The 12,829-nt window shown below is 62.4% G+C and overlaps 1 protein-coding gene across 4 annotated transcripts in view; it reads right to left on the reverse strand.

Moving 5' to 3' along the window:
* Window positions 1–12,829, reverse strand: part of PCBP3 (poly(rC) binding protein 3) — a 153,933-nt gene that overhangs the window by 26,821 nt on the left and 114,283 nt on the right. For all 4 annotated transcript variants that reach the window (XM_016143548.2, XM_016143549.2, XM_016143546.2 and 1 more), the window contains exon 3: window positions 485–639. In XM_016143548.2, the coding sequence (XP_015999034.1) occupies window positions 485–639 (155 nt within the window). The remainder of the gene's footprint in view (window positions 1–484; window positions 640–12,829) is intronic.

Raw genomic sequence — 12,829 nt, forward strand, 5'->3', positions numbered from 1 at the left:
CTGCCAACAGGGAGGAGCCATCAGAAAAAGCCAATGCGAGGGACGTTCTACAGAGGAACTGGACAGAAACTCCCAACGGCGAAGCCAGGGCGCGACCGGGGCGGGCCCCCGGGGAGGGGACGGAAGACACGGGGCGCACCGCGCCCGTCAGGAAGGGCGGTGTGGGGTGCCTGGGCCGAGCACGCAGCCAAGGTCTGGCGGCGGGAGCGGGCCGGGTGGGCGCAGGCGGCGGGGGAGGAGAGAGCCCGCGCATGCGGGAAGCACACCGGGGCGCTCGGCAGCAGGCCTCAGCGTGGCGACGGGGCTCCAAGGCTCGGGAGACGTGCGCGCTGGGCTGGGCGGCACCTGCTCCGTAAGCCTGAGGCTGCTCAGAATTCTCAAAAGCGGATCAAAACAAAGTCCCCGCGTGGGTGTGCCCTCCCTTCCTCCCAGCCCATGTGACGCCTTCGGAGAAGGTGACAAAGGCCGGGCTGTGCTTCTGTACCTTTCCATGCATCAGCAGGCGGATTGTCAGGGTCACGTTCAGCCCACCTTCTGAGACCTTGGACTCCATCTTTCTCCCAAAATGCAGCTGGGGGTAGTGGCTTAAGGTGCCAAGGGTGCCGTGAGGAAGGACAGATGGGGCCCAGATGGTGTCACCTGGAAAGAGAAGGCACAGCTGCTGCTCACTGAGAACGTTAGGGGCCAACACACTGGGGGTGTGCTGGCCTCTGGGGGAGCGGAGGCTGCTGGGGAGGCAGAGGTGCGGGGACAGGCTTCCCAGGCACCAAGGAGTGGCCTGCTGGCCCGGGGTGCGCGCAGTGGGGTGGGCCTCGGGGTGGGCTGTGTGACCCAGGCCCAGCAGCACTCACAGACGTGGAGGGAGCAGGGCCACCCAGAGACCCCTGGGGCCCCGCGTGCATCTGGGACGAGCCCGCGCTACGGGGGGGCTGCTTCTGCCCGGCCCCTCCCGCCGGACTCCCTGCCCAGGGTGGGCCCTGATGGCCACCGTGCAGGCTCCGGCAATCCTCGGCTCTCCGGCGGAGCCAGGCCCTCAACTAAACTGCCCAGCGCCGGGCGCCCCCTCCACGAGGCTCCGAGGACACTTTACAGCCCGCGTCGCCATCCGTCTGCGGTGCACGTTCTGGGGACGGTCGGTCCAGCGTCTAGCCCACCAGGCAAATGAAGGCCCCGCTTCTTGCTTTGGGAGGATGGGGAGCCCAAGGACGGGAGGGGAGGGCGCACTGTGGCCTGCCAGTCCGAGCCCCCCACTCAGGTCTGCACAGGGGTCCTGGCCGAAGCCCCTTCTCGTGGAGGGCCCAGGTCCTCCAAGGACCAGGTCGGCCCACCTCGGTGTGCTGAGTGGCCTCACAAGACAGGCACCAGCGAAGAGGCGGAGCAAGGCCAGGCAAGGGCTGGCGTGGGCAGCAGAGGAGGGGCCCTCGGGTGCACGGAGCTGTCTGGGGGGGCAGCGGACCTCAACTCTAGGCCTGACTGTGCGTCCCAGGGGTCCCAGGAGAGAGGGGTGTTTGGGTGGCTTTCCTGCGTGTGTGGGCAGGCGGCCTCTCAGTCCCCGGCCTGCAGTGCACAAAGCGGGGCTGGAGTCAGCTCGCTGGGTGCAGGGACGTGCGGGGTGCAGGATGTGTGTGCACGAAGATGCTGCAGGGCATGTGGGTTTGGGAGCCGCGGGGTCGCGGGGTCACAGGGAGCAGGAAGGAGGGGGCACGAGGGCATGAGCGGGCCCCTCAGGACCTGTGTTGGGCAGAAAGGGGAAGAAGGCCTGGCTGGGGGAAGAGTCCAGGTGACCCACGGTACAGGTCTGGGCCCAGAGTTCCAGGACAGGCCTCCGGGAGCACCACCCACCCGGGAGCACCACCCACCCAGGTGCACACCTGGGCATGTGCGGAGCTGCTGGGACCACGAGGGGCGAGACCTCGGAAGCCCTGAGCGGAACCACGGGCCGGCCCTTGGCGAGATGCTTACACACCACCCCACACTCCGTCCCCTCACCGGTGGGTGACAATGGCACATCGCCTGTGTGGCTGCCTAAATCCCTCCGGAACCGCAAAGTCCCGTGAAGGCTGCGTGCGCCCCCATGCACCCGCGGGCCGTCTGCGAACTGGCCGTGATGCCGCCTGCAAAGACGATCCCTCCACACACAGGACACGCTACAGGGGAAAAGGCAGATTTCCGCTCACCTCAAAGGCTTTCTGGGGGGCAAAATTGTTTTTTCCTCATCAAAATACTGCTGCTGAAAATATGCTAAAAGGAAAACAAAAAGCGTAGAATCGAAGCACATCCTGTCACCATGTGACGTGCAGGGGACACCTGCCAAGGACAGCCGCATGGGCAAAACGACAGCTCCACATTCTAAGGAGTATTTACGGGTAACCTCAGCACACTCAAACTATCGCCTCTAATTATTCGCAATGAAACGACACATCCGCACAGCAGGGATTTTGACACGAAGGCATGACGCACAGCGAAGGGAAGTCAGAGCATCACCTCGCAGGACGCCTCCCCTCACCGCCTAGTGCAGCAGCCACCGGCCGCACGCGGCTGCCTGCACGCAAAGCCGAGGGCCGCGGGCCACGCGCCGGTGTCGAGCAGACAGCGGCAGCGGCGGCCGGCGGCACGGGCAGGAGCGCAGAGCTCTGCCGCCCAGACGCCTCTGGTGCGCGGCGCGGTGCGTGTGGCCACGCTGGCAGGCCGGGCTGAGAGGCGGGCCCTCAGCAGGAAGGGCAGGATGGAGGCAGGTGCTGTGGCCCCGGTGACCGGTGCAGACCGCGTGGCACAGCCCCTCCCTGTGGAGACGACAGGACAGGAGATGAAGACCGAGACAGGGACGGGGCGGGGGCGGGAGACCAGCCGCCCCACGCGGGGCTGAGTCCAGGCTCTCAGCGCTGCCGCGCAGGGGCACGCGGCGGCCAGGCGGGGGCGCCCTCTCCTTCTTAATCAGAGCCGGCTCTGCCTGCGTCTGGGGACAGCAGGGCCCTGCAGCAGTCTGTTATGTAAACGCTGCCAGCCCACAGTAGGAAAAGTGGGCCAGCGCGTGCCGGGGGTGCTGCGGGCTCCAGGCTGTCGCCGGCCATCAGTCACACGGGCCAGCGAGCAGCTGCAGAGGCCAGCACCTTGCTTCCTCACACAGCCGAGCGTGAGCGTCACAGTGCCTTCTGTGGAAGGGTGGGGACAAGGAGCAGTCCTGGATAGCAGTTAAGGTCACCTGTGACTCAGTACCCTGGACCCTGAAGAACCCACCCGTGCCAGCCTGTGAGCGGTACGGGGCAAGTGGCTCGCTCCCTCGGGACTGAGGGCCTCTCGGCAGGTGTGGGGTCATCCTCCTCTGACTCTCCGGCCAGGCCCCGGGACAGTAGTTCATCACAGGCAACCCGAGGGTGCCAGTCCTTGCTCCCACCCTGCCACCCAGGGCCCGGTGCTGCCCAGGATCCACAGGAGCACGGGGCAGGTGGTGGGGAGGCACACTGGGCAGCAGCAGTTGGACTGTGGTCAGCCGCACACAAAAAGCCAGAGGGACATTCCGGAACTGGGCAGATCTGCCCCTCCAGCAAGGACCCTTTCTTTGGTGCCGGGGACTTGATATATTTTAGATTCATTCGCTGGGGGGAACGAGGCAGGCCTACTCCCTCTACAGACCCTGGGCGGGGGCTTCTCCTTGCCCAGCCAGCCCGTGGCTTAAACGCCGCTCCATGTTGACACCACCCACAGATGTGCCTCAGCCCTAGACACGTCCTGCACCCAGCTGCCCGCCACCCTGGTCTCTAACAGACGCACACTCCTGGCGATCGATCGACGGGACTCCTGGCCCACCCGACTCCTCCACTATCCCATCTGACTCGGCGTTCCTGCCGCCCAGATGCTCAGCCCCACCCCGGGGGGCCGTGGTGCAGCGCCCCTCTCTGTCCATCCATTCACCCCCGACGTGTGGTCCTCTTCCAGTGTCGTAAGGAAGAAGCAATGACATCAATTGAAAACCTTATTTCTTGTCCAGTACAGGTGCTTAGCTCTATAAATTTCTATATACAGCTTTAAGCTGCATCCCACAAATTTGATATTTTGCTTTTTTTAACTCATTTTAAAGTACTTTCAGATTTCCCTTTTGATTTCCTTTTTGATTCATGAGATATTTTGAAGTGTGTTATTGAGTTTTCATATATTTGGAGATTTTCACATCTTTCTTTTGTTGGTGTCTAATTTAATCCCATTGTGGTCAGAGAACATATTCTGTGCTGGAGACAGTTTATTGCTGGAGACTTGCTCATGGACCAGAATGTGTTCCGTCTTGGTGAACGTGCGCTGTGTTAACAGTGGAACGCCCTACAAATATCGATTAGAGCAAGTTGGACGGCAAGGCCGTGCATGTATGCCGCGGTCTTGGGATCGTCTGCCGGCTTGTCCCGGCCATCCCCAGGGGGCGCCGAAACCCCTGCCCAGAGCCGCGGCCCTGTCTGGCTCTCCTGCACGGCGCTGGCGTTTCGCTGCGTGCATCTGCGAGCGCCACGCGGCCTGCGGCGGCCGGCACGGCTGAGCTCTGCCCTCGCGGGGCCCCTCCGGCACTGCGGGAGGCCGCGCCTCGTCCCTGGCCGTGCTCCTGGCCCCGGCATGTGCTCTGCGGCTCACGCGGCCGCCCAGTGCTCTCTTGGCTAGTGTTAGCATGGTGTCACCTTCTCGCATCTTTTATTTCTAAGTCGTCTGTGAGTGTTTTGCAGGCAGCGTACAGTGGGACCTGCTTTCACCTTACTTGACCACCTCTGTCTTCCCGGCGGCTGTTCAGATCAGTTACAGTGCTTGCTGGCATGGTGGAGTTAAATCTCCCATTCCGTTTGTTTTCTACGTTTGCCATTTGTTCTTAGTTTCCCCATTTCTGCTGTCTCGTCTCCGCCGTCTTCTGGATTAATCACGTGCATTTTCTGACGTTCCTTCGCCTCCTTTCCCCGCTTGTTGGTTACAGGCCCTGGTTTCATTATCATGGTGGTGGCTCTCGGGTTAAACCTACAGCCGTGCGACGTCCGGCAGTCATCATGTGCGCCCACTGCCCTGTCTCCCCTGGGTCCCCTCCTCCCCATAGCCCTGGCCCTGCCGCACTGTGGGCAATGGACTCGTGCGTCTCCTCCACTTGACACTGAAGCCCCAGTTCCGGGCCCGCAGGTGGGCAGGGCAAATTCAGGACGGAGCCAAAGATCAGGTGAGTACCCGTGATGAGCACGAAGCCAGGCGCCATGGCCATAGCGTGGCTCGCGGGCCGTTCGGAATCAGAGCTCAGTGGTTTTACACTCAGATACTCATGAAACATCCAAGAGGACATCTCCACTCTCCCAGTCCACTCCCAGTCCACTCCTCTCCTTATTCCTTTGCTTGGTCTCGCAGGGTGTGCGGGGGCCTGCTGTGTGCTGGGTGGGGGGGGCTCCCTGGGGGACAAAGGGCCCAGCAACCCAAGCAGAGCCAGAGACACAGCAGCCTCCCCACAGGACAACGTGACCTGTTCACACACCCCAGCCAGATGGCCTTCCCCTCCACCCCAGGGGCAGTCTGAGTTGCAAACCCACCGGTTCCCAGCAGAGGGCGGATGAAACCTTCATAAAGGAACCTGTCTCCTTAGGCCCGTCACCAAAGGATGCAGAGAAATACTAAGAAAAGAGAACCCAATCCTGCCCGTAACAGAAAAGCAAAAACAAAGACTGCCTCGCTCTCTAATGCGTGACTTTGTTCATCTGTCTTAACCGAGCTGGTCCGGCCTGACAGGCCTGGTTCTGCCTCAGGCCCGCTGGTCTCTGGTCTTGTTACTCCCTCCCTCTGCTCTTTCTGTCCCTTATGGTGGAGGCTCAGAGCACTGTTTAGAGACCTTTTCTCATGGTGGCACTTCATGCTAGAAATGTCACCAGAGGCAACGTTTTACTTGTATCTTACACATTTACGTACGAGTTCAAAACATTGCCTGTTTCCCTTTGGGACCTCTTCCTCCTTGCCCGGCACGTCATTTAGAGGTATGTGTTTTAGCTTTCAAGTATTTGGACATTTTCTAGTTATTTTTGGCTAACTGCTTTTTAGTTTAATTCCACCCCGGATGTAAAACACACTTTTCATGATTTTAATTGCTTTAAATTCATCAAGCTTTTAGTTTCTGCACCAAATGCGGTCTGCCTCGGCAAAGGCCCTACGTGCGCACCGACACGTGACCTGGCGCTGGGCGGGCGCCCTGCCGGACCCGGCTGGCACACTGCGCTCGGTGGCCACTCTAGCTTGCTTGGGACTAGTGTTCACGTGACACATCTTTTCTGTCCTTTCACTTCTAGCCCATTAAGAGCGCTGGCTTTCGTGGGTCAGCTTGCTCTCCCCTACTGGCCGGTGGAGCCGAACGCCAGCTCACATGGTTATTCCCCGTCCGCCCGGCCCCCGCCCACTTTCCAACTGGACCGCCTGCCTCCTCGCTGCGGGTCGGTACGTCCTCCGCATGCTGTGGGCACAGCCCGCACTGTGAGTTAGAGATGTTCCCTGAGTCTCCGCTGTGTCTTTGCAGATCTTAACAGGGTCTTTCACAGAGGAAATGTTTTTGTGACAAAGCACAATTTCTCAGTTTTATCTTTCATGGCTTTTAAAATGAACTCTTACGTTTTATTATAGATGTGCTTAACTCTTTCTCGTATATTTTCTACAAAACAGTTTCTAGTTTTACATTTTACATTTACGTACTTAGTCCATTTTGAGTTAATTTTTGTAAAAGGTAGGAATAATACGCCAAGGGATTTTTTTGGGGGGGGGTTTATTTTTTACATACAGATGTCCAGCTGTTTCAATATTCCTTCCTGAAAGGACTGCCTGTTCTGTGTTAAATGGCTTCATCACTTCTGTCAGAACTTGGGCGTCCGCGTTCGTGTGGGTGAAGCCGGGCCCTGCTCTGAGTCGCTTGCGTGCGTGACGGTGAGTGCGCCCGCACCCTGGCATCCGGGTCACTGTGGGGCCGGTGTCGGGAGGTCGCCCCAGCTCCACTGCTCCTCACGGTCCTCTCCGGCGACCTGGCTCCTCCGTGTTTCCAGGCTTCAGAAAGCCGCCCAGTTCGCGCTCCGGGGGAGCCCCGCCGAGCCGGACGCCCGCCCGGCCAGCACGGGCAGCTCTCCCACGCCGACGGGCCCGGCCTGTGACCACGGGCTGTTGCTGTCTCTCTCTTTCTCTCTCCCTCCCTCTCGTCTAAGTCTTCCTTGATTTCTCTCATCCGCGTGTTGTAGTTTTCAGCACACAAATTCTGTGCATGTTTTGTTAGACATAACAGAAAGCATATAACTTTTTGGAGTTCCTGTAAATGACTTTGTGCTTTGACATCTGGTTTCTGGCTGTCCATCGACGGTACACAGACTGTGATTGATCTCTGTGTGTGAACCTTGTATTCGTAAACGAGTGAACTTAGTTGCTTATAGTTTTAACGGGCTGTTCGACGTGGACAACCACATCGTCTGAGAGTAAACAGTCTTATCTCCTCCTTCCACACCCGTCGGTCCTTCCCCGCCTCTCGGGTCATTGGAACAGCCAGAACGTGGTACGCACGTTCCGACAGGGGCAGCGAGAGCGGGCACCCCACCTGGCTGACAGTTTCGAGGGGAAGCATCGCCCTTCGCCAGCCCCTACGATGTGTGTTGGTAGGTGTGTGTGTGTAGCTCACTCCATTTTGACCAAAACCAAAACCATATTTGATTTTTTTAATAATGAATAAATAGGCAAAATCTATTTGTGACCAATGCTACCTACTGAAGTTCTGATAAAACAAATTCTCCACTCATTCTTATTCTGAAAGAACATTCAGATCAACAGAATTCTAGTAAGTGAGTGTTGTCACAGTAAGCCGCCCAGCTGTCGCGGCGGCAGGAGCAGCAAGCAGGGCACGTGTCCCAGGTGCTTCTGTGAATGTGGGCGAACTCCGCTGACGCGGGGGGCCGGGGCACCGCCACCCTCCGCGTGAGCAAACGTGGGGCCGCGCGCGCTCTGACCACTGGACGGGTAAACTCCATTTTCATGGCAAACAGAAAAACCAGTGACCACATTCATTTCAGACTCGAAGGAAAGTGTCCCATGGCTGGAACGAGCACGTAACTTCCCGGCCATAAGGAGACGGGGTGGGTGGAGGAAGCGGATTTGGGGATCAGCTGTCTGTGGAACCTACGACAGCCTCACAGCCCTGGAAGTGCACTAGCCCGTCCCCCCCTACATGAGCTTTCCCGCAAGGCGACGGGAGCAGGGGTCCTGCCGGCACAGCGCCGTCCGAGGTCCACGAGGTTGCGGGGAGCGCTGGTCACGCCCGACAGCTCCGCCGGGCCATCGGCTGTGCCGGGCCAGGCCGCACGGGGCCTCCGCTGCCGGGGGGTGGCCGCGGGAGGGACCTGGGGCGAGCGCAGCTTTCGTCCCCCATGCGCTACGCTCAGCGCCCGCCAGGCTGCCGGAGCCAGCTCAGCAGAAGCAACGGCGCTCGGGGCGCCCGGGCTGCCGCCTGCTCCCCGAGACCCGGAGCGGGTCGTGTCCTTGGGCCACGGGCAGGGGGTGGGGTGGGAGGGCGTCTGTCTGTCCTGCCATGCCCCTGCCAGTCTCGGTGAGCACTGGAAAAATGCTCAGGGCACACACAGCCTGGCTTCAGCAAGCATCCCGCACAGACTGCCGGCCTGTCACTTGTGTTCACACGGACGGGTGTGACGGGCCGTGGGAGCCTGCGGCCTGCCCGCCGTGCCCCCTGCTCAGCGCAGAGGCCGTGCCAGCCTGGCTTCTCGGTGGGACCGGTGTGCGCTGAGCTCCTCTCTTCCTGGCGCAGGGCGGGCTCGCCCGTCTGGCCCTGGGGAAGCGCCTGGGGTCCGCAGTGTGACGGTGGCAGGGCGCCTGCCTTACGTGCGCCTGGGTCGCCGCGAGCAGGGGCCCGAGGGGGGTGGCAGCTCTGCTGCGGAGACGGGGAGGCCTCCCTGGACGGGGCCCGTCCAGGCTCGGACACGCCACCCGCCCACGACGGCGGGCTCACGTCCCAGCCTCCTCTGTGCGCCCAGCGCCCGCACACGGCAGGCGCTCGGTCTGCGCACACTGCCTCTCCCCGAGGAGCCTCCCGCCACAGGGGAAGGCCAAGCACGGCGGACACTCGTCTGGACACAGCTCACAGCAGGAGCCTGGCACCGGGGCACGGGACGAAGGCGCACAGCCGTCACCCCGAGCGGCTCGCAGCCTGATGCCCGAATCAGATGCAGGCAGTCCCTGGCCCCAAAGGCTGCATGAGGTCCGCTGCCTTGCCTCAGCCCTCAGGCCTGTGCTTGGGAGAGGCCGGGACCGGAAGGAGCGAAGGAGCCGAGAGCCTCACACGATGTCACCGGCGACGGGACACGAAGGGGGAGGGGCTTCCACTGCACTGGGCCAACGCGCGCCTCTTCCTCCCGCCCTCGCCCTGGGCGACGTCACCCAGGCCACAGGGAGAAGCCAGGCATGGGCGAATGGTGCCAAGAGAGTCAAAGACAATGACGGAAACGTGGGCTGCCCAGCCAGGGGCTGCCACGTCGGCACTCCACAGGCTCGGCGACAACTCTGACCTTCCGATGTCCTGTGACTTGGCCCGACACAGCCAGGTGGGCACCGGTGGCGAGAGCAACAGTGGCATGGACGGCACAGCGTGAGGCCGGGACCCGGCCCAGCGACCACGGTGTCTGCATGAGCAGCCCCCGGACGTGGCGGGGGGCCAGGCGGGCGGCACGGCAGGGGAGGGGCGCCACGGGAGAGACGCACAAACCTCCTGGCTGCAGCGCCGGCAGGACCTGCTGCAGGTGCCACCGGGACAGCGGTTCCTGAGACACCCTCGACCGGCTCGGAGGCCCTGGGGGAGAAGGTGCTGAGCCGGGCTTGTTACGGCAGCTACCGGGGCTCAGTGACGTCCTTTGCGACCGTGGGCTCCGCAGTGCACCCGCCTCCTGTAACCTCCCGGGTGGGGACGTGCACACTCCCGTGACACAGTGGCAGGTCAGCACACATGGGTGCAGATGACAAGACCCTATAAGAGGGATTGGGTTTAACAGGGTGACTGGAATTGTACATATCTATCTGGAAAGCTAGAAAATTTCATTTTTAAAAAACATTCAATTCACAAGGGCCTCAAATAATCAGAGGTGGGATAAATCTAAAAACGGCATGGAAAAGCTCTATGCAGAAACCTGTGAGACGTTATTATGAGACATTAAGGAAGGCTAAGAATTAGAGAAGTGCCTCATGCTCGTGGATGTGAATGCTCGGTAGGCTAAGATGTTAATTCTCCCTAAAGGAATCTGCAGAGTCACTTCCACAGACGAGCTGGTTTTAAATGTATGAAAATTTCATCACGGCAGGTGGAGCCAAGGCCTTCCTGTGAGAAAGAACCAAGCGAGAAGACCGATTTACCAGAAAGCGAGGACGGCCCCACCCGTGGGACAGGGGCACAGGACTGCACAAGCAGCCGAAGGGCCACAGCCGAAGCCGCCGCCCCAGGAAGCTCCAGGTGGCCTGCGGCTCTGCCCGAGACGGCAGGGCGCCACCCACGGGAAGCGGGCCAAGCGCAGCTCGCGCGGCACGAGAGGGTCGAAGGTTCCAGAAAGACCGACGGGACGGACTGTGTTATGAGTCAGACCTCCTGCCTGCGACAGACGCCGCTGGGGCAGCAAAGGGGCCACGGCGGACGTGGACGTCCGCGCTGCGCCGAGCGCCCAGGGCTCCCATCCGGGAGGCGCCGCAGACCGCGCACAGAGACGCGGGCGAAGCCCCGAGCGGCTGGTGCGTCTGTGAAGGCAGCGGACGCCACCGGTGCTGCGGGGCTGCAGGTCACGGTCGCGGGGTGCAGGTCACGGTCGCGGGCTGCGGGGGTGCAGGTCACGGTCGCGGGCTGCGGGGGTGCAGGTCACGGTTGCGGGGTGCAGGTCACAGTTGCAGGCTGCGGGGGTGCAGGTCACGGTCGCGGGCTGCGGGGGTGCAGGTCACAGTTGCAGGCTGCGGGGGTGCAGGTCACGGTCGCGGGGTGCAGGTCACGGTCGCGGGCTGCGGGGGTGCAGGTCACGGTCGCGGGCTGCACTCAACACGCCGCCACGCTGACCCGGCTCGGCCCGCCCTGGAAGGCTCAGCTGCGGTGCACGCTCTGACCGGCGCCCCTCCGGGGTCGGCCGCAGGCCGTGCTGAGAGCCTACACGTCCAGCCCCTGGGCGGCAGAAACCCTACCTGACGCGCAGAGCCAGCACGTGCGGAGAGGGGTGACACGCAGGACCGTCAGGGGGTGCTGCTGGGACGCGTGGCTGACGCGGTGTCGGCAATTCTGTCCACGCCATCGGTAACTTGGAGGAGAAACTCGATAACCACGCAGCGGTGATAAACAAAGCCTAACGCCAACACCGCACAGCCCTGCAAAGGAGCGCGTCCCCACGTGCCCCCAGACGCGGGGCTGGGGGCGCAGCCGGAAAGTGCGAAGCGGGGCTCGGCCCCGGGGCGGGTGCGGAGCCGGCCCCGGACACACGCACGCCGCCTCTCGGCAGCGGCGGGAGAGGCGCGCGATACAGCTGCACGGCCGCCCGTGACGCGAGAAGACACGCCGGACGAAACAGAACCGGAGAGGAGCAGCGTCCTGGGATCGTCCAGCCCCAAGGAGCAGCGAGGATTAGATTCTGCGTCCCTGGCGCCCTTCCTGACGAGGAGGGGGCGCGGCACGGAGCTCTGAATTCCAGCTTCTATTACCACAAAGGGACACAGATGGTAATTTACAGCAGGAGAAATGTGGGAATCGGGGAGAATTTTAGTAACTATAACAAAAGAAAGGGGGCTGCGCTGCTCCCCGGACGGCAAGGGGGCCGAGCCGCGCTGGGAAGGCGGGGTCTCTAAGCGCGCGCGCAGGCAGGACGCCTGCGAAGGAAGAGCCGGCGCACAGACCGCCTGCGCCCGCAGGGCACCCAGTGCTGCTGCGCGTTGGGGACGTTCCCCGGCGCTCACGCAGGGGCAGCCGTGCTCGCCTGGGACCGCTGTTCTTCATCGCCCTGGCACTGGTCCACTTACTTATTAATGTGGCACCCAAAATGGACACCTCACCCCTCCTGCTGGGGCACCTGAGCTGGCCCCACGAGCAGCACGGCTGGGGCCACAGCCCCTGTGCGAGGTGCAGGCCGGCAGCCAGATTCGCCCAAAACTGTCCCCAGAAACGCGCTGGACAGTCCTTCCTCTGCTAGGCATGGGGCTCTGAGCCATCGGGTGAGCCCAGAATTCACAGATGAGGGGCCGCCTCCCGGCGCCGGCCACCGCCTGGGCCTGTGGGGCCAGTCAGGGCAGCCGCGCCCCTGGCTTACACCCGGCCGGGGCGGGGCAAGGCAGCACGTGCCGCCCCCCTGCCCTTAGTCACTTCGGCGGAGGGTCTGAGGGGACTCAGCGTGCGGGAGTCCCGGGGCCCTGCCCCAGGTGGGTGTCTCCACGGGGATGCATAGGTGAGGGCGCCCCTTGCCGAGAGGGACAGCTCTTCCCTAAAAGGACGCAGGGTCACCTCGGCCTCCGGAACGAGAGCAGCACCGGGAAGGGTGCAGCAACACGACCAATAGACGCCGCGTGCGGCACTGGAGGAGCCGTGGGGGCAGAGGCAGCGAGCGGCCTGTCCGCAGTCACACTGAGGGTGTGCTGTGCACGGGCAGTGGGCTGGGGGGTGGGGACATGCCACGGCTCCAGGCAGCCCGGCCGGGCCCCTGGCTCCCTGTCCGCCCTGCCATGTGCAGCGAGCAGAAGGGCCTGGCGCCTAGTGGCCCAGCCATGTGACCGCAGGGCCCGGGCGGGGCAGGAGGGGACCGGACCGCACGCTCCGTTTCATCAGCCGCGCCCCCGGCCG

The sequence above is a fragment of the Rousettus aegyptiacus genome, unplaced genomic scaffold (assembly GCF_014176215.1).
Source record: "Rousettus aegyptiacus isolate mRouAeg1 unplaced genomic scaffold, mRouAeg1.p scaffold_m13_p_20, whole genome shotgun sequence".
Taxonomy (NCBI): domain Eukaryota; kingdom Metazoa; phylum Chordata; class Mammalia; order Chiroptera; family Pteropodidae; genus Rousettus; species Rousettus aegyptiacus.